We start from the raw sequence: 24,314 nt of genomic DNA on the forward strand, positions 1-24,314 counted from the left end.
ATTTGAAATTCCAAAGTAACAATTACTGCTGCATGTTGCGAACTGCTTAGAACAAACAAATTTTCAAGGCATAGCTAAACATAATCCTTTACTGTAAAACATAATCCTTTACTGCAAAACTGTAGCTGGGGAACCCTTCAAAAGAGTAGATAAGCAGCCATTTCTCTTGCTCCTGAAGGGATTACCAGAAGAGATTTTAAGGTGACTCCCTCTCCGTTGGGTTTCTAGTGACGGCAGCCAGGAAGCCTGTCTTATCACTTGCCTGAAGACAGGCTCTGATACCTCAACAACAGCCTATTAAGAAAAGTTATCAACTCCAAGATATCATTTTACCCCACAAGTGCAGATCCCAGCTCCTGTGGCAGTTTAGCTGCACGTTTCACAGCAAGTTATTTAATCATGTTCGACAAGGGATTCCTAATAACTGATGCTGAAAAACAATAAATTAAGTCTTCCTCCTGGAAAAGATTTATTTATTTGAATTTTTCTTCTTTTTTTTTTTGGTAATTAGAACAGGTCATTTCTGATCTGGCTGTTTCCTCCACTCCTCACAGCTATAAACAGGATAATCAGTGTTTGATGAGCACAGCTCTCCCATCTAACAGAGGGAACTTGTGGGTTTCTGTCTGGCAGAGCAACATCAGCACCTTCAGTGGTCCATACCTATCAGTATCTAGCACAGAAACATGAAAAACAGCAGATAATCCTCAGACTGCTTCTGTTCTACCTTTACTCAGTTTCTAGATCTTTGCCATTCACTGGGAAAGGACCTATAAGGTTATGTTGTCATCAGATATGCTGGAGTTGGCCAGAACAGTTTTTCTCTGTGAAGATGAATTGGCAACACAGACACTTGATGCAGACTAGTGACATTTCTCCAGTAACTTGCAACGGTCCCCGGGCAGCTGCTGCAAAGTCGTTACAGACTCTGTCGAGTAGGAAGAGCAACAAACTGCCAAGTTTCTGGTACAACACTACAAGAGGGCTGCAAGATAACTGGGCAGAAAGCTAAGTGGAAGGTACAGCTTTTGGATCACGTACATCTCGCAGAGCTGGAATCCCTAAGCTAGGAAGTACAGCAGCTCGTGGACTGTCCAGGTTTGTTACAGACACAGCATTGCTGTTTTTCGGAGCTACTACACCCATGCTAGGAAGTCATGCCAGGAGGCTATGCCAAAAGGACAAACTGCTACTTCTAGGCCCAAACTGGCGTCTGCAGAACAAGCTCAAATGTGTCTGCATCACACACCAAGCTCTTCTTAGGGCTAGAGAGCACGGCCCTGCTTTGGGACCACCAGCATAAGAGCTACAGATTTATGTACTTGCTCTATTTCCTTTAAAGCAAACTCTTCCGATGGAGAGGTATGGGAGGGAGGCGGAGGGAAGTGGGTGAAATGCAGTGCAGGGAGGGATTTGCCATGATTTGTACTACTTCATCTCCTTCAAACTGGGAAAGTGAAAGCAGCACAGCTGTTCCTTGGAGGCCTGGAAAAAGCTGTGGTGTCAACAGAAACCTAAATCACATCAGAGCTGAGGAGATCACATTTATTCCCAATTGCAGAACGGTTCACAGATAAAGTTTTGGACAACCTTCCTTTATGTTAATGCAAAATGTCCAAACAAGAAAACCCAACAACAGAGCAGTGGAACATTTGTTAAACGATATGCTTCTCACCTCAGCAAGATAGCAATCTGGTATGTCCATCAAACAGAGATATAATTACCTTGCACAAAAGGCAGTATTTGAACGGTGGCAATTTTTGCTGAATAGAAAAGTAAGGGCTTGGACAAGAAGAAACAGAGAGAAAAAAAGCTGCCCAGAAACCAAACCAGACAATCAGGTTCTACATTAACTTGTAACCTACAGTAAACAACTATCTAAGAACAAAATTAATCAGCTTTTATTCCAAGGACATTTTTCTAACTTCCGCTTTGCAGTCACAATCAACTACACAAAACCACGGTACAATGCACTAACATGAAGCCTTGGGATGCCAGCACTGAAATAACACAGAGCAGGGGCTTGAAACTAAAAAACATTGATAACTGAGATATTACAGCTGTGATCACAGAGAACACCTGCATATTGCTAGCCCGCATGTGAACAAATTAGAAAAATCTCCTTCTGCATGCTACCTAGCATGGATTTTCTTCCTTTATTTTAAACCTGCACAGTTGCAAATCCTCCCTGTAAGAGAAAGGAAAGCCCTGAACTTTTTACAATTAAGGAGTTTTATCACAAAACAACATCTTGTGATCATGAAACGCTTTTCTATTTGCCCTTTGTGCTTTAAAGTGCACCATGCTAGAAAAAAAAAAAACCACCACCACCACCAAAACCAGAGGCTTGACCCTTCTGCTCTAAGTGTTCTGAAAAGACCAGGGTTATAATATTGCAAAGCCTGAGATCAAGCAGGTGGTTGGGCTGTTTTGGCAGTCTGGTGGCCCACTGGTTTGGCACCACTCTCCAGCCATCAAGTCCCAAGTGTTGTGGGAAACAGCATTCACTTTTCTTTTTTTTTTTTTTTTTTTTCCTGACAATTCCTGGCCATAGAACAACTGAGAGAACCCAGACCAAACTTAAGTGAAGCACTCATCACAAAAAAATTAAAGGCCAGCCTGAACTGGCAACCAATGTGAAAGACATCAAACTAAACTACAGAGATGGGCATACTAAATACTGCCTTCTCTTTAATAAACAAAGCCAAATATATATGCTAGAATTGTTAATGCTAATAGATATACCACCTTTTCTTCCAATTTGCCCTCGCTCATTGACAACGAGCAGGACAAAGAATTATTTCAACCACTGACCGTACCCATACTTTTTAACTCTGAGAAGTGATTTGGGAAAATCTGAACCAATTAGCATTAACACATTCTCTTTGATTTTATTAAAGAAAAACAAACGCTTTCAAAAAATCCTGAAAATACTAATATTGATCACTCAAGGAATAACATATTGAAATCATAAATACTGTTTTCAATACTTAAGAGTGTTTACACATATTTGTAAACTAATTTAAGTGGTTTTAATGAAAACAAGGGCAAGCAAAAATCATTAATACAGCAGCAATGTGTGCAGTTCTTCTCTGCATGTGTAACCTTTAGAGAGAGTAAGAATCAATATTTATCAGTAAACCTGCAGATGACAGAAAGAAAACTAATTCATTTTGTATTTAAAGCGTGTAAAAACTGGACCTGTTCACCAGCCAAAGCCTTCATCAACATTTACCACCGTTGTTATACAACACTATTGTATATATTACATTTATCAGCGAGTAATCCACAAAAATATCCCTGCTATGTAGGTTTCTTTCTTGGAGACAAAACGGGTTTAGGCTACCTTCCTTTAAATGGAGTCTAGCAATAAGAACTAAACAAAGAGGGAAAAGCTCTAGCAGCACTCCTACATTCAATGTGGTAGCGTGGATTTAAAAAAAAAAAGTGAAACTTCCACGTCTGCCTATGTATAAAAACAACAACAACAACAAAAAAACAGATTACCTTGATCACAGAAGTTAATGACATGTAATAGAAGTATCTAGTCATTTGCAAGCAGAACACTTTGCTCAGTTATAGCAAGCAAAGTCAGCTCTTTTCAGATCACAATTAAGGGTAAGGACTACAGCTGAACTGCCAAAACCAGGTAAAGGCTATGCCTAAATTTAGAAGCCTCCCTATCTCCCTTGCTCACGTGCTGGCTAGGTCTTGGCTGCATGGATGAAGCTTCTCTTTCACTCATCCCACATGACTACATGCCCTGATCTGCACTGGAGACTTACTTTACTTGTGTGGAAACAGAATTAGGAGGTCCTCCTAGTCTAGACAAAAAGACTAGAACTACTAGAACTACAATGCTACTAGAACTACAATGCTACTAGAACTACTAGAACTACAATGCATCTATCTTTAGTTGGAATAGAGTGAGAATAGCATAAATATGACCTGTTCAGATGAAGCTCCTATTGAAATACTTGAAATAACGACTGACATATGAACAAATGAAATATCAGTATGATTAACAAACAAACCCAACAAAAGAAATAAAAACATTCTGAAAAAGTACCTTCTTTTCAGGGGAGCTTGAAGTCTTTGACACTAACGCTGCTTCAACAAGACCCTGCTCAAGTAAGGAGTCATATTTTATGCTTCTTTTTCTGTTTCTCCTCTCCTTGTTTGCTGGCTTCTGTTCATTTTCCTCAGACTGCGACACATCTGCACCATTGTCTCCGCAAATGGAAGATTCGAAGAGAGGCTTCCCATTCATGTAGGTTTTCGTGATTTTCAGCTTGATTTCTGGAGAACCATTCTTAATAGGAGTAGTGTTTGGTGGTGTTCCAACTCCTTTTATTTCTTGGGGTTCAAAACGCAGCTTGGCATCCTGGGCCCCAGACTCACCATTAAACACACGAGAAGTTAGATCTTTCAACTTATCGGCTGGGATGAATGGAAGAGCATCATGGCCATTGTATTTTTGCATGACACCTTCTTGTAGAGTGGCAGAAAGTTGTGCTTTGCCCAAATAGACAGAACACTCACGATTAACTTCACAATTCTGAGTTTTCCCATTGGTATTTCCAAGGATCTCTGGTACCTGCTTCATTTTTATGTAGTTAATTTTTCGAGTTAACAGTTGAGAGCTTCTTTTGATGCTAAAGTCCATTCAGCCAGATGTTTCCAGTCTTACACTGCTGTAAGAAGACAAAGACAGAATATTTGTAATACAGAAATGAGAAAAGCTACCAAGCATAACATTCAGAATTAACTTTATTCAAAAGTTTTACTAAAAAAGTGTTGCTTACAAACTTCATAACCAAAATACTTTAGTATCTGTTAATGTGTTATGAAAGATTCCAAGAAAAACAGATTGATAAATCATCATTTTACTAAAATTAAACCATAGAGAAAAATTAAAGCTTTCATTTTAATAACATACTAACATTCTATAGCATGGGTCCTACCCACAGGAATTACTCAGAGGTATTGCACTGTTTAAAACAAGAGTTAGACACAAGTTAATATCGTTAATAACAATGTAAAAAACGTGAGTTTCATTCTAAGAGGTTGTGCCAGAGTAAAACCCTACAGGCTGCTTTACTGTGCAACTACACCATGGACAGCAGCATCACAAGCTTCTCCACCACATTGTATGAACAGGCCCCCAGTTTTCCACCTAAGCACACCTCCCGAGGAATCCATACAGCTCAGTCTTCTCCATATCTCAAAAGCTATGAAAACAAATAAAAGGTGAACATTTTGGAACGTGAACACCAGTCCACAGGGAACCAGATCTTCCTACAAGCCAGTGGACATGCTGTGCCAAATATACATAGTCAAAGCAACTGCTGGAGTTTCAGGTTCTAATAAGTAACAACCAATTAACAGCCATTTTTCACATAGAGATTTGAAAAAAATCCAACAGGCCAAATATGTCCTAAATGTGTTTTCTGAGGGTTCTAAAATCTAGCCCTGCCCATTTCAACTCTATACCATCTTAACAACCAGATGTATCTGGCAGAAAGACTCCTTTGTGCTAGCTTTATCTCCTCAATCTAGCAACATGATCGCTTTCATTTTTAAAAATCATATACTTGGACTCTTCATATTAGCAGGCCCAATATACACATTGTCATCAATGTTACAAAATCCCAGCATAATAATCGTCATATCCAGGCATCAGGTAACCCTTTTCAATGTGATTAAATCCAACAACTCCCATGCCAAGCCAAAGATTCCTCAAGCCCAGTCTCATTTACTTCCCAAAAGCAGTTAAAAACATGGTGAATAACTACTGAATTGCCAATTACTATGGAAGAAATATCTTCCAAACCTTACCACCTTGTTCATTACCATCACAGTTACAATTCTTATTCCCGAGAACTCACGTATTTGCTGTCTCTATTTCTGGAGTAGCAGTGTACAAATACTTACAAGGGAGTGCTACCCTAGCCTGGTAAAGCTTTGTGAGGGTGTTAAGGCTTAACTTGAAGCAATTGGCCAACATGAAACCTTCTCATGCAAAAAGGCACAACAACAACAAACTGAAAATCAAACTCCAGGACTCCTTAGCAAATGCTCCCATCCTCCCTAACATACTGCCTTAAGGTATGTACAAGATAAAAGGGTGCATCTCCATGCAAGCTCTACTGACTCACTTGAGAGATGAAAACATGGGGACAAAGGAAGTTGCATTCTTCAGGGACAAAGAGCAGCCTGAAAAGCTGGTGTTAACAAAGTAGGAAGGGCCTACCAAGGGAGTCTGTGACAGAAAAGGTTACAGTCTCTTTTTAGCCAGATGAAGTCTAAATTATCAATAAAATCTCTGATAATACGAGTGGAAACTGGTCAACTGCATTAACCCTTTCAAATAGAGTCAGAGGTAAATGGAAACTCAAAGCCCCACCAGAGAAGAACAAAGAACTCAGTAAACCAAAAGAGAACACACATAATTACACAAGATCTTCTCATAAAACATGGACAATTTTTAAAAATACTTCAGCCCAATTAGTAATATGACAATGTTTTAAACTATGATTCAGCAGATTTAACTGAAATCACATTTAAGTAACCACTGATGACAAATTCTATAAAACTCAACAGAAAGACGAACCCATTACAGAACATGTGGGGCTTATGGTTACTGAGACAACATTAAAATACTTTAAAATTAAAATAAAATAAAAACAAAACTAAAACACCAAATTGTTGCAAAATCTCAGATTCTTAACAGAGTAAACCAGAAAGCAAAACAGAGATTCGATCTACGCATCTACATTCCCTCTATCTAAAAAGAAAAAAAAAAAAAAAAAAAAAAAAAGCCTACAAATGAGCAGCTGCAAACTCAGTGCTCGATTTTCCGTGGCTGTGGACGCCCTCCAGTGGCTACCTGAACTGGCCAGAGCACCAAACACCGCAGCTCCCTGCTTCCACACCAGGACCAGCACTGAAAGAAAATGCCTTGTGCGACTACCCCCAATTGATGAGCTATGCGGTCAATGTAAAATAATAATAATAATAATAATAACCTGGCTCCATTAGCTGCTTACCAGGGTCTGGATTTCTGGATCAGGACATCTGCATTTTGTAACTGTTCTGTTTGTTTTCCACCTGTAAATCTACTACTATTTTTTTCTCCTGATCAATAACAACTCTTATTCTCATTGCTTATTTCTTTAAGCTAGAAAGCCATCAAGGTTGAGGCAGACCAGGAGAGCTCAAAAAGCAGTAACTAATCAAATTAGACTGTGTTAGTAGCATACTCAACGTCAAAACACTGGATGTACTGCACAAGTGATAGTAATAGCTTACATTGGATCATCTTCCTCCGATCATCTGTTGACCCTGCTTAAATCAGAGCCAATTTAGACCAAGCTTCTCAGGGCCATGTCTGGACAATGACCAGTAAATAATCAAGTGAAAAGATGTGACAAATTAATCAAGTTACTCTCCCTATAGCTAATAAACACAAGGATAGTAAATTCATATTAATAAAAATAAGAAGACCAACAAGACCATGGGTGAAAGACCCTACATTTTTAGGTATTACCTTGATTTGGATAATAAACCAAACTTCACGCACAGGTGTATGTATTAATATGCATTACTAGAAAAACTGAGAGCACTGAAAAAGGCTCTTCTAATTGCTGGAGCCTACAGAGAGAACAATTCGAGATGCATGATTTGTAAAAGGAAGGCAATGCAGCCAGGTCAATAGTAAACGGGGAGACGAAGACAAAGATGGTAATTTGAATCAGAAAGAACATGAGAACTGGCAGCATACAGGTTTTAGAATATGGAAAATAGACCATGTTTATGCAAATAATTAATCAAGACAAATGAAAAGAGACGTAGTGTAAGAGGTAGAACAGTGGAAAAAGATGAAGCAAATACAGTCAAGTAGCCCTATTAGGGAGATGATACACAGAGAGCAACTTGCACATCAGTCACCATTTCTAGGACAACCCAATGGAGGAGATGAAAATTGTCAATTCCCTTGTCACATCTTTGTCCTTTTCTTAAAAAATAAGCTGTAGTGGGATTCTGTTAAAATGAAGATGTTAGAAAATCTACATTCAAAGGAGTGACAAAAGGCTTCAGGAGAGAAGGGCAAAATTGAAGCTAGTTAAATTTTACACAGTTTTTGCTGTCTTAAATTGACGGTAGTAAAATATCATAAGCAAAGAGAAGGACTGGACATTTTGTGAAAAAAGGACAATTGAGCAGAAATAAAGGAAAGGGGTGATGAAAGAAAATGATCAGCAACAGATACAGGCAGTACCGTGAGCTCAGAATTAATGTAAGGAGAGCTAGAATACAGGGCATTAAAGGATCAAGCGAGAGAGATCACAGAAAAGATCTGGTTGATCAGAATTCTAAGAGTAAGGTCCAAAAGCAGCTCAGCATAAAATTAGATTTTATAGTTAAATTAACTTCACTCTTGCTGGAAAGCCATATCGCATAGAAGCAAAAGCAATCCCTTATCTTTTTCTAGATGACACCGTATCTATAGAAAAGGAAGCATGGGGGAAGGGAGGGAAAGGCAGGGGACAAAAGCACCACACACTAATAGCAGCTAATGAGCTTAAGCTAGTATCGTCCCATATTGTCTGGCGACCCAACAAGTACAATTTTCACTAACAAAGAGGAAAAAACATGACAGACCAGAAGTCTGCTGAATAAACATGATATTTTGGCCTGCGAACAAATAGCTTTCAGTAAGCAAAAGGAGATTTGACTTATCAGAGAAAGGTCTCTAGATATTTTAATGGGACAAGGATACGTCCTGGCAGTGGCTTTGTACGTATTTTCATACTCAAAAACAGATTTTACACAAGGCAAATTATTTTGCAGACATTTAAAATAGTTTTATTAATTACTTGAAGGTCCGTCATCTGACAGGAGTCATGTGCCAAATGCAGTCAGTCTGCATGTCACATTCCTCCTTCACTGTCCAGGCCACTATCATTTGTGTGATATTTATTATTCACTTCTTCCACATCTGCTTCAATTTCAGAGATGCTTTTCTTGTGTGTCAGAAATAATGGAGTAGCCCATTCCTTCCAATTCTGCCAAAGGGAGCGAACAGAGTAAACAATCAACAACAAGCACCACTATGAAATACCATTTTTGTTTTGTCTAAGACTTTTCTTAAAGCCATTTCTCAGGTGAATTACTTGGGGGGCGGCCCCCCCCCCCAGCGGGGAAACAACATATCTAAAAACAAATTCACAGTAAAAGAACATCCACAAAAGCTATTTTTATTACCTACAAATGAGGCTTTCAGCTGGTACTGAAAAAGCTAATAGATAGCTACTGTGTTTTTTTGTTTTGTTTTGTTTTGTTTTGTTTTTTCCTGTAAAGGTAACTTTGCAGTAAACTCTCCATTCTCTCACCCATGATAAGGCTAAAGGCTATTCCTATTTTCAGATCAGAAGTAGACAACATACTTAAAGATTATCAAAGTTACAATACATTCTGCTAATATACTTGAAAATCTGGAGTATGCTTATTTCTACTACCTTGTACTGAAAAAACAGAATATCAAATAGGAGTGAAGACGTATGACATTCTCTCTTGACACACACTGACTATTCTACACTATATTAAAATAATGAAAAATTACTAGAAGATTACTAACGATAATTTACTTTCAGAAAAAATGCCTAACTGAAAATCGCGTTGTGGGTTTGCCAACAGCTGTTGTAAACCGGCTCTATCCAGTAAATTCTGCTTTTCTCACAAAGTAAAACATTACTGTAGCAGCTAATAGATAATCGAAAATCATTATACCAAATCTTTCTAACAAATTACCACTATTTTTTTCTGTCTAGAAGATCTAGAAAATAAAAAAAAATAAGAATAAAATTTTAAAAAGGCTCTTCTGGACTAAAGTTAAGTTTAGAAGCGCCTGAAGTAAAGACTTAATTAAGCTCACTGCAGATAGACAATGATTCCAGTTAACCTGTCAGTTGACAAGGCTGACCTACAAAGTATTTTTGAATGAATACAACAACATTTCTTTATTCTTACAGTATGTGATGTTTATATAAAGACTTAGTGTGCATTTGCACAAAAAAATGAAGCATATTTTGAAATTGTGTGAAAGGGTTACAATAACCACAATGATTACAGTTGCACTTGCCCTTGTTTTTAATTTTTTAAATTGATTTTAAATGTTTAAATTAATTTGAAATGTTTTTAAATTATCAATCTTCTCCAATTTTGCTTTTTTCTTAATGAATAACATGTCAGAACTTATTTGTAATAGTCTGTTTTCATCAACTGAAACAAGCATTTCTTGCCTTCAGGAGAAGGCAATAGGCAATACAAGCTTGTACAGAATGCAAGCTTGTACAGTTAAGAATTGTACAACGGCAAGTGAAGAATTTCTTCATTCTAAATGTTACTTGCTATTGCAAAAAGCAAGTTTACAAAACCGATGAAATTTTGTTCCTCTCCAGAAAAAAAACCTTATAACCAACCTCTGCTGCTGAGGATAAGGCTACAACAGGACCTCTCGCCATTAATTTGTTGTCTTCAAAATCAAGATTCTTTTGCCACTGCAGAAGAAATTGAATTTTGTCAGTTTCACTCCTGCTACTGAAGGTGGGTGGCTAAGTAAGGTAGACAGATTTGAGCAAATTCCTGGAGAATTATGTATTTTTGACTGAAGAGAGATTACAGATCTCTTCCTCATTCCTAGGGCCACAAATCAAATAGCAAAGAGTTGCTTCTTTTCTGCTGATAAGAACATTGATGCCTAAAACGGTAGAAACTACTGGATTTACCATCAGAATTTAATAAAGTAGGTAGGCCTCATAGTTGTTTAGCAAATGGATCAAAAAAAAGCCCTATTTTCAAATACATACTTGAGAATTTTCTGCCTCCTTGGGGGCTTCCAAATGCTTCAGCTTAAGGGAAGGCTGCTCTCTAGCAAAACAATTGACAATACAATACAGCCTAGGTGCCTACTCACCAATGAAATGATCTCTCTCTCTCTCTCTCTCTCTCTCTCTCTCTCTCTCTGAGAACATACCAAATGCAATCTCAAATAACTCAGCACTTAGTTGCAGAGCTCCTTCCTCATTTATCCTGTTTTTTTTTTTTTTCACCTGCTCCAAGCCTACCTTCATTTCCCACGCCTTCTTTAATCCTACAGCTTTTTCTTTTCAGCAGCCTGCCTCTGCTCCTTGCACCATATCTTCAGGACCTGGATCCTCTGGTTCTACACAATACTCACTGCTGCAGGTTAATGCACTATAATCTGTTTCCTCTTCACTGTGGCCAATGATCCTGCCCTTCCTCTCATATGTAGTGACGACAGCGTAGGAATTGCCTGAAGCTTCACTGTGTCATGAACATTTCTGATCATGCATATTCTGATGATCAAATCTGGGATGACATCACAAAGTAAGTTATCAATGTAAGTAATGAATCAAATTGTAGGATTAACAAAATGCTATCTGCTACACCTCTACAGAAACAAACAACATTGCCCAGATCAGATAGCAGCTAATTTTAATAAAGAAGATAGAACCATTTTGTCTAGACCTCTTAGAACGCTCTGTATCTATCACTGCATTACCCAGGTAGGTGGATTTAGATGCCAGAAGCATACTCAGTGCATTGCAATTGTAAAAAGCAGCGTTGTGACACTGGTGATATATGAGGCCTTGCCACTAGTATGAAAGCCTAGCTATATGAATACACAGTATAGCATCAAAACCTTTAGCACAGAGCTGTATTTGCCCGTCTTCTGGTTGTACAAGCAACAATACACTGAACTGATAATGCATCTCTAATGGGGTCAGGTAACACTTTTAAAAAATACATATATATTTATACATACCTGGGAAGTAATGGTCAGAGAGAGGTAATATTAACTCGAATGCACTACGGCCTTTTACTGGTAGACTTGCACCTATCACCAAAACCTGCTTATATTCATATCTGATCAACATAATTTCTTCCCTAATGCAATCCTGGCCACACTGTACTAATTCTGGTGCATTTTACACATCAACTGTAACCATGTATGTCCAATTATTTTCATTATCCTATCAATGCATTATTTCAAAGCAAAGCTGGCACGCACAAATGACAGACACATACCAGGAGCATTCAAACAAGGCCCAAGCTCACGACAGTCTCTAGCATTTGACACCCAACAAATCCAAATACCTGCTCATAAGTGGCCTTTCTGGTTAGGACACTGTTTGAAGTACAAAGCATCTCCCCATGCCAGGGCTTTCACAGGCTTTTCCCAAAATGCATTACCACGTTCTCATAGCTCTTAATTCCATTGCTACTTTTTTCACTCAGTCTACATGAAAAACATCTCCAGAGCAGAGATTGGTATGACTGTTACAGGTAAAGAGACTACAAGGAAGTTTTATGTTTCTGCAGCTGTCTCGTGGTTCATCCATTTCACTTGGGGACAGAAAGATAAAACAGTTTCCCGTCCAACAAGCCAATTCTTGACCTTCTTGCCCACTTTCCCAACCCTGCTTTGAGGGCCTTACAATGGGCATTTTTTGCCACTTTTGCTGTCCTTTCACCTCGCATAGTATTAGCTCTGCGGATTAGTTCACCACCTTATCAAACACAGCTCTTTAGAGAAATTCTGAGGTAACTGCTTCTTATCAGAAAATCTAGAGTTTTGACTGTCGAAATAAGCCTTGTTAAGCAATTGTAGTTGCTATGATTACTTGCAGAAGTTCTGAAGGCTCAGCTATCACTACTACTTTGGAGCCAAGCATTCCACTGCTGAATAGATCCTGTACATGCCCTTTCTGCATTACATTTAAAGCCTATTACTTTTTATTTCATTAATTATATACCTTGTTTCTGTACTGCTGCTGAATTTCAGTCGTGTTCCAGATTAGCTCACAACATTTGTTTCCAGTTTATTCAGGAGTGCTACTACACAGCAGCTTCTGATAGCTTGCATTTTGCATCCATAGAAAAATCACAATTTTAATTTCATTCTGAAGTATCTGATTGAACGTTCCTGGCAACTCCTCCAGCTAACAAAAGGATCCATACTCATCTCTTCCATCCTACGCTGCTCTCCGAGGTTCATACTTTGGCTTAAATCCCTCTGGCTTCATTATCAGACTAGAATCTAGGCATTCTTCACTACAGAGATAACTCCCCAGTTTAGATGTCTGAATGCCAGTGCAGCCAGGTTCTGTGCTCCGAAGGCATCCCACCAAGGCTGGCAAGTTCCACAATTGATTTATCTGACACACGATCTCGTGAACCTCAGCTCCACAGGCTAACCCATGCCACAGCGGGCACATTTACACTTCAATATATTACAATGAACAAATAAATGAAATGGGTCCTGACCACTATGACAGGAGGCTGTTCTACTGCAGCTTCTTCCTAGGGCTTCTTTTGTCAGTAGTTTTTCAAAATGTTTCAAATGGAGTTCAGATCATATTTCTAACAAAATCTCACCTAACCTCAGCCTTCTTTCTCGAAAATATTTTTGTCACAAAATATTCACCTTCTGCTCCTTGGTGTATCTATTATTCAACAGGGCAGAACGCAGAGAACAGGACAACATTCACGCTCTACTTTGTCTTTGATCATGGCTAAGAATGGAATTCTAATGTTAGTCTTCAAGGCCAAATATGTTTAAAGACGATTATTAGTTTAAAACACAAATTTCTAAATTGTTTTGTGTGTTTTAGCAGAGATATGAGATGTCAGTACTTTAGTAGGAGGTACAGAGCAGAAAAGGTTTCAGAAGGCCAGTTAAATACCCATTTCCGTCAGCCAGCAGAACAAGACCACCCTGTGCTTCTCCAAAGAGTCACACAGAAACCTGACAGTATCTTTCACAGACAACACGAGAAAAATGTTAAAGCTTCTACAAAATTCTATTCCAATTTAAGGGCTCCTTATAAAGAACGTGAATAGGCTCTACAAAATCCTGAAGTACCATTCAGCTTGCAGAAGGGTTGGGTTCCCCCCCCCCCTTTGTTAGTTTTATATTTAATTCTGCTGCAGGAGGCCACAGCTGGGAGGAAAGTAGCACATCACGCTATAGTTTTTCAGTCCTTTGCCACATATGTATCCTTCCTCCAAATATGGATGAATATAAAATAGCTCCAATTCGTACTGGGGAGCTGAATACCAAAGTTCAAAACAAGATCAAATTGCTATCTCGTACTAAGTTAAAAATAGGACAAGTTAAAAGGATGGGGACAAAACTAGAAACTGAGCCATCACCTGTTGAGTAACCCTTTTTAATTTAACACATGCTTTAAGTCACTTAGATATTTCATTAGTTCCAAATTATGTCAAATGCCAGAACCTGCATCGACAGTGCCCCAGGACAAAGTAATTTTGTCCAAGATAAGAATACTCTGAAGTACGTAGCGCTTCATTTTTCCATACCTAGTCAATTCAATTTCATTGCTATGAAACCCTCAAGTGAAGGTTTTCAAACATCTCCTTTCCACGCGTGGCTGGCTCATCACTCTGCTGTACTATCAGAACAATTTCCATGCAATGGTGTTATTTCTTAACGGCAGCAGAAAGTATAGCAGAAGCCTTACTTTTGGTTTGACCACGATTAACAGGTATTTCTGTGCTGCACACAAAATGCATTTTAAGAACATTAGTTTGCGCGATGGTCTATTTCATGCTCCAGACAGAAGCAGCCTTTTAAATGCACCAGAGACTCGATAGATTAGCTGGTGCTAAAGTTTAGAGTTGCTTGGGAGCAAAGTATTGCATGATGGACTATGCATTAACCTATCATCACCAGACATGAGGTATTAGTATATATGATCTGTTCCCAGGAATCTTGGGTATTTTCGTAGCTTGCTATTCACCAGAAGAACAGCAGAACAGAGTATGTATGACCTAAGTTTCCCTTGTAACACATCCTAAATACTTTCCTTCCTGCTGATGCTAGAAAACATGAAATAACTACACTGGACACCATCAATTTGATAAAAAGATTTAAAATAGCAGTTGATATATCACTTTTGTAATTTCTGTCAGTGTAAACTGAAAGGAAAAACCTTAAGTACATTTATATAGCTGTCTTATTACCTCCAACGACCGCAGGTCATAGGGAAGCTAATTTGAAGTTGCAGTGAAGGGTGAATTTGGGTAGTTTCTGTCTTTTCCTTCAAAAAGTGTTCTCAGAACCAAAACTTTTCAAGTAACCATTAACTTTATAAAATAGCTAACTGACCCATTTGACCAGCTACCCCAATTTACAGGCTGCAGGGTGACTGCTGGCACATCAGCGAGGCTCTCCTCATCACCCCCTTTCTCCCAAATCCTCGAGTTATGCACTACAGGAAATTTAGACTCCTGTGCCAAGCCCTGATGGGAGTTTTTCTCTCTCCCCACTTTCCCACATGCCCACTTATCCTGGTTGGCACATTCCATCTCCACCTCCTCATTTACACCACCAAGAGGCCAGTACATCCTCAGGGAAGGCATTTTTCAAAGCTACATCCTAACTGGAAAGTGAGGCTTCCTGGAAAGATGAACTTACTTATCCACTTAGATCCGCTTCAGCGTCGCCAGTCTTCACCCAACGCCTAGATACAAGAACGATACCAGACCGTATTTACCCAACCCTAAGGCCGTTTCATTTGTCTTTGCCAAAAACCTCAGAAAGACCTCAAACAATACAGCCACAAGCACAGTATTAAAATACGCAGTCATCATCTACGGCGTTATTATTAGTTGCATCGAGTGCTTCTTTATTGCTGTTTGTTTACTGACTGTTAGGGGATCTGCTGTTTCCAGCGGCATCGCTCTGTGGGTGCCTCCCATTGTACAGCCCGGTGCTCTCGGGGAGAGGCGAATTTCTTTTTCCCCTGAAAAGGCTAGGTGCTTCACCTCATTCTACGGGAAAAAATACGTGCAATTTTCATGCATTCAACCATCTTCTCTGCTTAAAAGCTACGAGATGTCTTTGTAGTTACGTAAGGGGGAGTGACCAGAGGTGACCAAAACGCCGCACGAACCCTGCTTGTATCTTCTCATCATAAACTACGTCCTTGATCCAGTAATCTGCCCCGAGCAGGTGAACCTTTATGTATGCATGGAGTTCCAGGGTAGTCAATAGGCTTTGATCGACCACCAGGAAAGACACGCATTTATCAGCCTGGAGAAATCAGGCCTCGCTTTGGAAATGCACTGACACCGGTGGAACAAAAAGCAGGCTCAGTGCAAAAGTGAGAGGTGAATGGGCCACAAACAATAGGACGCTGAAAAACAATCCCTTCTTTCCATTCCTAGGCTGCTCTGCTAGCGCAATGTTTTGGACACGAACTCAGATACATAGACACAAATACACACACACACACACGAACATCCACACACATCAATTTCACTGCCTAAATACTAGAAAGCAACCCCCCCCCCTTTTTTTTTGTTTCCGGTTAAAAAAAAAAAAAGTTTTTTTGGGGTGCAATAACCAGTCTTTTGCATGCAGCTGTAATTTACACGCAACATTCTCATCTGCAGAGCAACCACGGGCATCAGAAAAAGCATATAGCCCCACAGATATTAGAACACAATTTTTCATTCTTACTACTGATTTGTTCTGCTCGTACTGAACTAAAAGGAAATATATTTTACATTTAATTTCAAATGCATTAACCACTTCAATTCCACACCCTTAAAATATCACCTAGTTTTCTTCTGTTGTTTTCAAATAATATTTGATAAATTCATAGGTTTTACTGTACTTTCCATAGCTGATTTTTTCTGAGCGTGTATGAAGGTGGAATTCCTATAATCTTCACGACAACTAGCCATGTAGCCCCCTGGAATATTCAGAGCTTTTACATTTAAATACTGTGGAAAAATGTCATATTTTCTGATGGCTACCAACATGAAAATCCTAGCATGTTTTAGTAAATGGGACGTAGATGCTTACTGAAACAACCAAAAAAAATTGCATATACTGTAAGTGCTGAGCCCTGAGTAGCCCTGCAGAACAGGGGTTTTATTCAATGATTACATCCAACAGTCAAATAATACCACACTGTGAAATTGAGGAGTTTATTAAGGTTGATATGCTGCATTCCCTAAGAAAAACATCCCACAGCAAAACAAGCAAATAATAGCTTCAACAATAAATTCACAGAGATTCTACTTACATACAAAAATGTTGGTGAAGAACCAATTTATTCTTTCAGCCCTGGCCACACATTCCATGTTTAAGGAATTTTAGTAAGCATCTGTCCACATAAACCACCAGCAAGGACTCCTTGCAAAATCTATTACAAACTTCACTGCCACCCTGCAGTGTTTACAGTTACCTTCCTTAGATGTCTGAAAATGTTTAAAAGCCAAGCATATCTTCCTTTTTTTTTTTTTTTTTTTTTTTTAAACACAGTCCTCGTTTAGCTTACTCAGCACAGGCAGCATTAGCTCCTAAATTTAAGATCATTATAAACCAATTTTAATGCAAATGCCAATAAGGAAACTGTTCACACACACAAAATACATGGGCAGTGACTGATACCAGCCTCCTGCCTGTTTAATGGCTGTTAGCAAGAGGCCCATTTTCTCTGAAATCTGTTTAAATACAGTGTTTACTGTCTCTGCACTTCTACTAGTATTTACTCCTCCTTTCAGCCGACATATTTAAAAAAAACAAAACCAAAAAAGCAAGTATAAATACGTTCAAGAAGTGTGGCAAATTCCCTCCTCCACCCCCAGAGCGGTAAAGCCACAGCGGATGAGCTGTAACTATGGCCTTGGGAATACAAGTTCCCCAGGCTCTTCTACCACACAAATATCAATTCAAGTTGCAAGAGCCCTATCCTCTCCTCCTCGATGCAGATCGAGCCAGGCAGCCCCACAGCCTTCGCAGGAAGGTTTTCTTCCCTTTTTCCTAGTGAGCCTCTCCTCCGGTACCGGTCCAGGATGGAGCGCAGGAGGGTGTAAGTGGAAGGATCATCACACCAGTGTTTAGTGGAGGAATAAATCAAACATGGCTTCCCCCTCCATACATTTCCAGAGTTACATTCACTCCTGCTGCCGTGAGATCCCACTCCCACCCGCAGCGAAGGGGCAGGAGCAGACCCCACCTCCCCAAACCCCAATGCCACGGGGTGGGGGGGAGACCCTGGCTGCTCCCCACCCTTAGGGGGGGAAGATTTAAATCCCAGGGGAGGGTTTTTAGGGGTGTTTTTTTTTTTTCCTCCCCTTCATCGGCTTCCCCCCCCCATCCCTGCTTCTGCGTTTCTCTTTCTGCTTTGCACTGATTAACCCCCCCCCTCCTCCAGCTCCTGGGGGGGGGTGCAGCGCTCCCTCACCCCTTTATGCTGCCCCCGGCCTCCCGCAGAGCCCAGGAGGAGGAGGAGGAGGAGGAGGAAGGCGGGGGGGGGGGGAAAGGATGAAGCTGCAACAGCCGGGACTCCGGCTCGGCATCGCCCCCCCCGAGGCACAGATCTTGCGGCAGGCTGGGGAGGACGGGGTATGGGGGGGGCATGAGGGGGGGCTAGAGGGGAAGAGAGGGGTTTGGGGGGGGCGGGGAGGGATTTGGGGGAGATTGGTGAGGGGATTTGGGGGGGATTTAGGGGGAGTTGAGGGGAAGGGGACTACGGCCCCTCAGCGAGGGGCAGGTAGCGGTGGTGGCTGAGGGGGGAACGCAGGCTTGTGGGGGGGGGGCACACAACACAAACAAATTAAAAAAAAATTAAAATAACATAAAAACCCCTCCTCCCAGGAAAATAGAAAGGGGAAACGGGAGGTGCCCGGTTAGGGGCGGGTAACTCGGGGAGGTGCCCCCCCCCTCCGAGGAGGGACCCCGGCCCCACACCACCAGCACCACCACACCACCGCCTCCCTCAGGGGGTGCCGGGCAGCGCCCTCAGCCCCAGCCCGGGGGCTCCCCGCCGCGGCCAGGCGAGGCGAGGCGGCGGCATCCCGGAGGGCGACGGAGCCGCCGCCGCCACCACAGCCACCGCCGCCACCGCTCCCGCCTCCCGCCCGGGGCCTTGCGGGAACGTGCCCCGGTGCCTCCCTCCGGGGAGGGGAAGAAGGGAAAAGGAAAGCAGCCCGGCGGCTCACTGACCTGTGCCCTAGCGCATCGTTCTCCCCCCGGGGAGCCGGGCGTGAGGCGGCGGGAGCTGGGCGCCGGGGAGCTGCGAGGAGACGGCGGCGGCGGGAGCCGAAGGGACGCGGACACGGCAACGGCGGCGGCGGCGGCGGCTCCTGCGCGGCGGCCCCGCCCCCTCCTCCGGCCAGAACCAGCGCGAAAAATCCCGGCCGCTGATTGGGCGCCGCCGCTGCGCTGCCCCCGGAGCGGCTGTTTCAAATCCCCCCGCACGGAGCCGCCCGCACGCGCGGCCGGGAGCAGCGCCAGCAGTGCCAGCAGCGGCGGCCGTGCCAGCAGCAGTGGCGGCGGCGGCAGCGCGCGGGGCCGCGGCGGCGGGAGCGGCGCGAGGGCCGCCCGCCCGCTGTGACAGGGCCGGCGGTGGGAGAGCCAGGGGAGGGCGGGCGGGGAGCCAGGGGAGGGGCGGTTCCAGGGGGGGCCGGGGGGGGCCCGGGGGGGGGGGGTGGGGGGGGGGGGGGGGGGTCCCCAGGTGGGCGACAGCGCGACGAGGAGAGCGTCTTAATATTTTTTTTCCTGGTATTTTATTATCTTTTATTATTTTTATATATATATATATTTTTCCCCTCAGCCTTCTATGCGGGGATGGATGTCTGGTAACCGTGCCCTCCTAACCCAGCACATGTGCGTTCTCTAAAATAAAGCCCTGATTCAAGCCAAATGTTTTGACTTTCCCCACAACTGCACACAATTTCGAGGCTCTGGGATGGTTTGTAAGGACCCGAGCGCGCCTGGCTGCGAATTACCGGGGCTGTCTCCTCTGGAAGTAAGGCCTGGTTTATTTGTTCTCGCTCGCATCAAAATAAGTACATGTGCTTGCAATTTGCCAATTGAAAGCACAGCTATTTTTCAGGCCAAATCGTTAAATATCTGTCATGCTCTGATAGGAACAAATATTCCCATGAGCTGTCGCAGCGGATAATGCAAAGCAGGTAACAGCTGGCTCCTCCGAGCCGTCAGGGTTTGAGAAAGGCTTGGGGAATGTGGGCCAGGGCCAAGGACGTCGCCTGCGGTGCTGTGCTATGAGGCCTGGCGCACCCCAAAAGGTGAGCTGGAGGTAGGGGAGCAGGACAGCACACCAGCACCGTCCCTCCTCACCGTTGGTCCATCTGCTCTGGAAAGCCTCGAGCCCCCCTGCCCAGTCCTTACTGGTGGAGGTTATGGTCTGCGGGTGTCCTTGCGCATGGTTTGATGGTGGGTGCAGCTTCCTTCACACAGCAGTTACCAGTCAAACTGTTTGTGCTTGGTGCTAATTACTTAGTAATGAGAAACTTAATCAGGGGCTGATTAGAACTTTAATCTCACAGTGGCTGAAGGAAACCTATCTCTAGTGATAAAGGTACCTGAGCTTGTTTTTCCGCCTTTCTGTTTTTTGTTTTTTTTTTTTAAAAAATACAACTAAGGATGTTAGACACATGAGATTTAGCTTCTGAATGACAGTTTTTACGGTATTAAAGAAAAAAATAGAGCTGTTACATTTTAAAATAATTTGAAATAAACATTGTGACAAATTTCCATTTCCATTTTTTTCAAGATCAGTTATGTGCTTACAGAAAAAATGTTTTCTAATTAAAGGGAGAGGCACTGTATCAATACAAATTAATAGATGTACAAATGTGCGGATCCTGCAGTTTTGCTGCATAATGACATATATAGGAGTGCTTTTCTTCCATAGTTGAGCAATAATGTTAAAAAAAAAAAAAAAAACCTGAAGGTATAAAGCATGTTATGTTTTCAGGGGTTCTTGCTGTTTTCTGCAGAAGATTATTTATGTAAGAAACCAGGTTAGTTACCAGTAACTGATATACTACAAATGCACTATCCACTCTGCAACAAATTCTGTGCTCAGGCTTATTAACCATCTCTATTTGTGATTATTAGAGAGATTTTTTTTTAATTCTGTCCTTACTATTAATGTATAAGATCCTCCAAATAGTGCAGTTCTTGTGTTTGCCTTCTCTGTCAGTTGTTTAAGATTTAAGTGGAAGGATTTTGCTATCATGGTCAAGGTGACAACAAATCTTTCTTGCTCCGTTCAGCTCATATAGATCATTGGCCTTGTCTGTGCTATTAAGATTTGCAACCACCTAATTACGTCCTAATAGACCCGCCATGCTAATGTACAGTGGAGCTTATGTTGGAAAGTTAAAGATGTTAACTGGAAAGGCACCAGTTCAGACTGTACATAGACATTAATGCAAATCTGTTGAAAGGCAAGGCCCATTTAGCAAGAAACAGCATATGCAGTTTTCTAACTTCAAACACAATTGACTGTTTTCTTGAGCTCATACCAAGATAATAAAATCCTTTTTTTCCATGGCATTACACAATGAGGTTGATTCTCTGAAAGTAAATAGTTATATTATGCTTTCCAAAACTGAGTTCCAAAATTTTAAATTCTATTGAACAGGTGTGAACAACTGCACACGCAGTGTAGAAGGAGGTTTTGCTAACAAGAGTCACAGAGCGTTATTTTTGAGTGAGGCCTTGAAATAATCCAAGTAAACGTCCCCTAATCTGCTTCTAGTAGTTTCCAAATTTCCAGAACGAACCTCTTGGGAGTTTTATTCTCTTTCATTAGCTTCTCTAGTAATTCTGAGTTAGAGAGTATTTTTTCAGTTTGATGTTTCCTGGGTAGCAGAACAGGTCATTGAAGCCAAATGATGTATAGCTAGAGTAGGTCACAGTGTTCATTTATTGAGTCCTGTTTCATTTGGTATCTAAAACTTGATTGTTTTTTTACATTCAACTTTTATGGACATACATTGATCTTGATACTATTTGCTAATACAATCTGTTCAACTCAAAGGGATTTAAGTAAATGTCGTGTTGTGTGTTGTTCTAGAAACGTTTAAATGTTTTAGAGGTTATTAATTAGCTACTAGGCCGAAGGATAATTTGCAATTAAAACACTATTCCAAGAACATTTTCACTATTCAGCAATAATGGTAGGCAGTGCCCCCTGACCTTAGGCATGTGTTATGATACAAAGAAGTTGTAAGGCAGAAGGAAGATGATTCTTTTTGTTGCCACCACAGGGACAGGAGCATCTGAAAGGCTAAGGCCCACATTGCAGTCAGTGTAGTTTCACTGTGTTAGGCAGAGCTCAGAAACTAATCAAATGTGTGTGGCACTGTTCCGTGCAATGGTGCAAAAATCTCTCCCCTGAGAGCCTGGTCAGCCCTGTTAGCAAGGAGATGGGGGGCACGTTTTGAGGTAACTCTCACTATGAGAAATAAAGGAGATTTGCAGTCCCCATGCTAAAGCTTTCCCTTCTCCTGCCACAGGCCAAATGTAATGAAGGTGTAGTTAGCAAGCATGCTTAATCTAATTGTAGATCTTTGTGGAAAGAACTTCATGTTTATATTTCTCTCTTGATTGCTTTCTGGATTTTTTAATATTTTTATTTCTGTTTCAGGTTTTCATATCAGTGTATAACTAGTAAATATCCTGGATACAGATAATCTTGGCAGCAATATAGAGTTGTACTGAAGTTACATGTGTGCAGCTGATGAGTAAATCAGATCCTCCCAAGTCAGTAGAACAGCACAGCCTATCCACAGTGTTTACTGTCCTACAGGTGAGATAAGGGATGTACTAGGCCATACAGAATCCACAAATGTAGGTATTTTGTTTCACTGGCTTTTTCCACCTCTTCAAGCTAAACACTGAAGGCATTGTATTTCTACTTCAAAATGTGAATGCACTGGGACAGTTAATACTGCTTGTTCTGTTTTGTTGTAGCTCTGATGCAGAGATATCTTCCCAGTGTTGTCCCTCATCACCATGGCTGCTCTTTCACACTGTCAGCTGGAAACCCATCACCTGAGCACTGGCTTCAGCCAGCAGTCCATGTTTTTTCTTAGGATTAACAGTGAGTAATGGTTATTTCCAACCTGCCTGCACCCTGTCTGAATCTATCCTCAGCTGTGTTAGGTATAGATAGAGCCACTGATCCTTCATTGTGTTGGTCCATGTGCCATCAAGACTGCTAAGAAAAAGCTTTATCAGCACATCAGCGTTTGTTTTTGGCCAGGCAACATACTGCATTCTGCTTAATATGGAGAAAGCAAGCTGCTGTCATAGAATTAAGAATTAAAAACTTAATATAAACTGGTATTAAACTATAAACTTTATATGTTATAATATAAACTTTATGAAAAATTATATTTTATATAAAAACTTAATATTACCTTAAGTATAAAACTTAAAACAGCATTTCAAAATGCTTTAACTATAGCATAGTAATTCTGAAATTGTAGTACTAAATGAATGCTTGGGAGCCTACAAATGCACTTGCTAATTAATCTGAATGAAAGTTCATAAAAATAGTAACTTAAAATTTCAGCATTGTGTATTAGAATTCTTTAAAGTCACAAATGAGAAAGAACAGGCTTTTCAGACTTCTTGTATGTTTTGTATAATCTCAGATAAAATGGAGTTGAAATTTTACTTAATGGAGTTGGAACTGAAAGTTGATTCTTCAAGAAAAAGTAATCTGCTTAAAAAATTTCTAATGTAATTGTCCAAATGAGAGACATCCAAAGTGCAACTATACTGTATAGCTCAAATACAGTTCAGAGTAAGTAATTTTAATGTCAGTGAAAATACACAGTTAAATGTGAATCTTCTTACTCTGAGTTATGCACCAATCTGTTTAACAGGTACATCTTCAGTTAGGAAAATAATGGGAGTAAATGTCACCTCTTGCAAATAGTCTTTCTGTTTGTATCATTTATGCTAAGCAGAAGGAAGGGAAGTGTCACAGAGAGCAAAAGGAATGCTGAAGACATGAGGGAGTGGGTTACATCTTCAGGGGAAGGCAGAGGGCAGGAGAAAGGAAAATTGAGGATCATATCCCTGCTGTTTTTCAGTGTTGGGATGATAAAAAACAGCTGTATACTAATTCTAAGTAGCTAACATGCTCCAGCCTAGTAAAAAGAACTTCAGTGCACTGATAAAGTTATCTATAGAAATTATGCTTCTATCTTCAGCATCAGTATGACTTAATTTAAACACTGCTGACATTCAGAATAAAATAAATCTGTTTGTGGAAATACATGGCTTGAGGATTCAAAACACAGTAACTCCTCCCTCTGTTGACTGCATAGTATGCTATGCTTATAAGCATAATCTCACTTGAAATACCAAAATGCATTCATAATCATAACTATTATCTAGCATTAGAGCAAAATTACTGTTTTTT

The 24,314-nt window shown here is 41.0% G+C and overlaps 1 protein-coding gene and 1 long non-coding RNA gene across 9 annotated transcripts in view; both read right to left on the reverse strand.

Moving 5' to 3' along the window:
- The window catches only part of NSD2 (nuclear receptor binding SET domain protein 2), a 103,948-nt gene that overhangs the window by 59,496 nt on the left and 20,138 nt on the right, over positions 1-24,314 (reverse strand). For 2 of the 8 annotated variants that reach the window (XR_004750682.1, XR_004750679.1), the window contains exon 2: positions 4,070-4,694. Coding sequence is in view for 1 of the 8 variants with exons in the window: in XM_035325832.1 (XP_035181723.1) it covers positions 4,070-4,666 (597 nt within the window). In the remaining 7 variants the exon portion in view is untranslated. Of the gene's footprint in view, positions 1-4,069; positions 4,695-13,513; positions 13,602-17,144; positions 18,168-19,069; positions 19,419-24,314 lie in introns of those variants that run through there. The other 6 variants (XR_004750680.1, XR_004750678.1, XR_004750677.1 and 3 more) reach the window with 6 other exon arrangements.
- LOC118166708 lies at positions 3,445-4,057 on the reverse strand. Its single transcript, XR_004750684.1, has 2 exons — positions 3,891-4,057; positions 3,445-3,843 (listed from the first exon to the last, which is right to left on the reverse strand). It is a non-coding gene; the product is annotated as an uncharacterized LOC118166708 (long non-coding RNA).

The sequence above is a fragment of the Oxyura jamaicensis genome, chromosome 4 (assembly GCF_011077185.1).
Source record: "Oxyura jamaicensis isolate SHBP4307 breed ruddy duck chromosome 4, BPBGC_Ojam_1.0, whole genome shotgun sequence".
Classification (NCBI taxonomy): Eukaryota; Metazoa; Chordata; class Aves; order Anseriformes; family Anatidae; genus Oxyura; species Oxyura jamaicensis.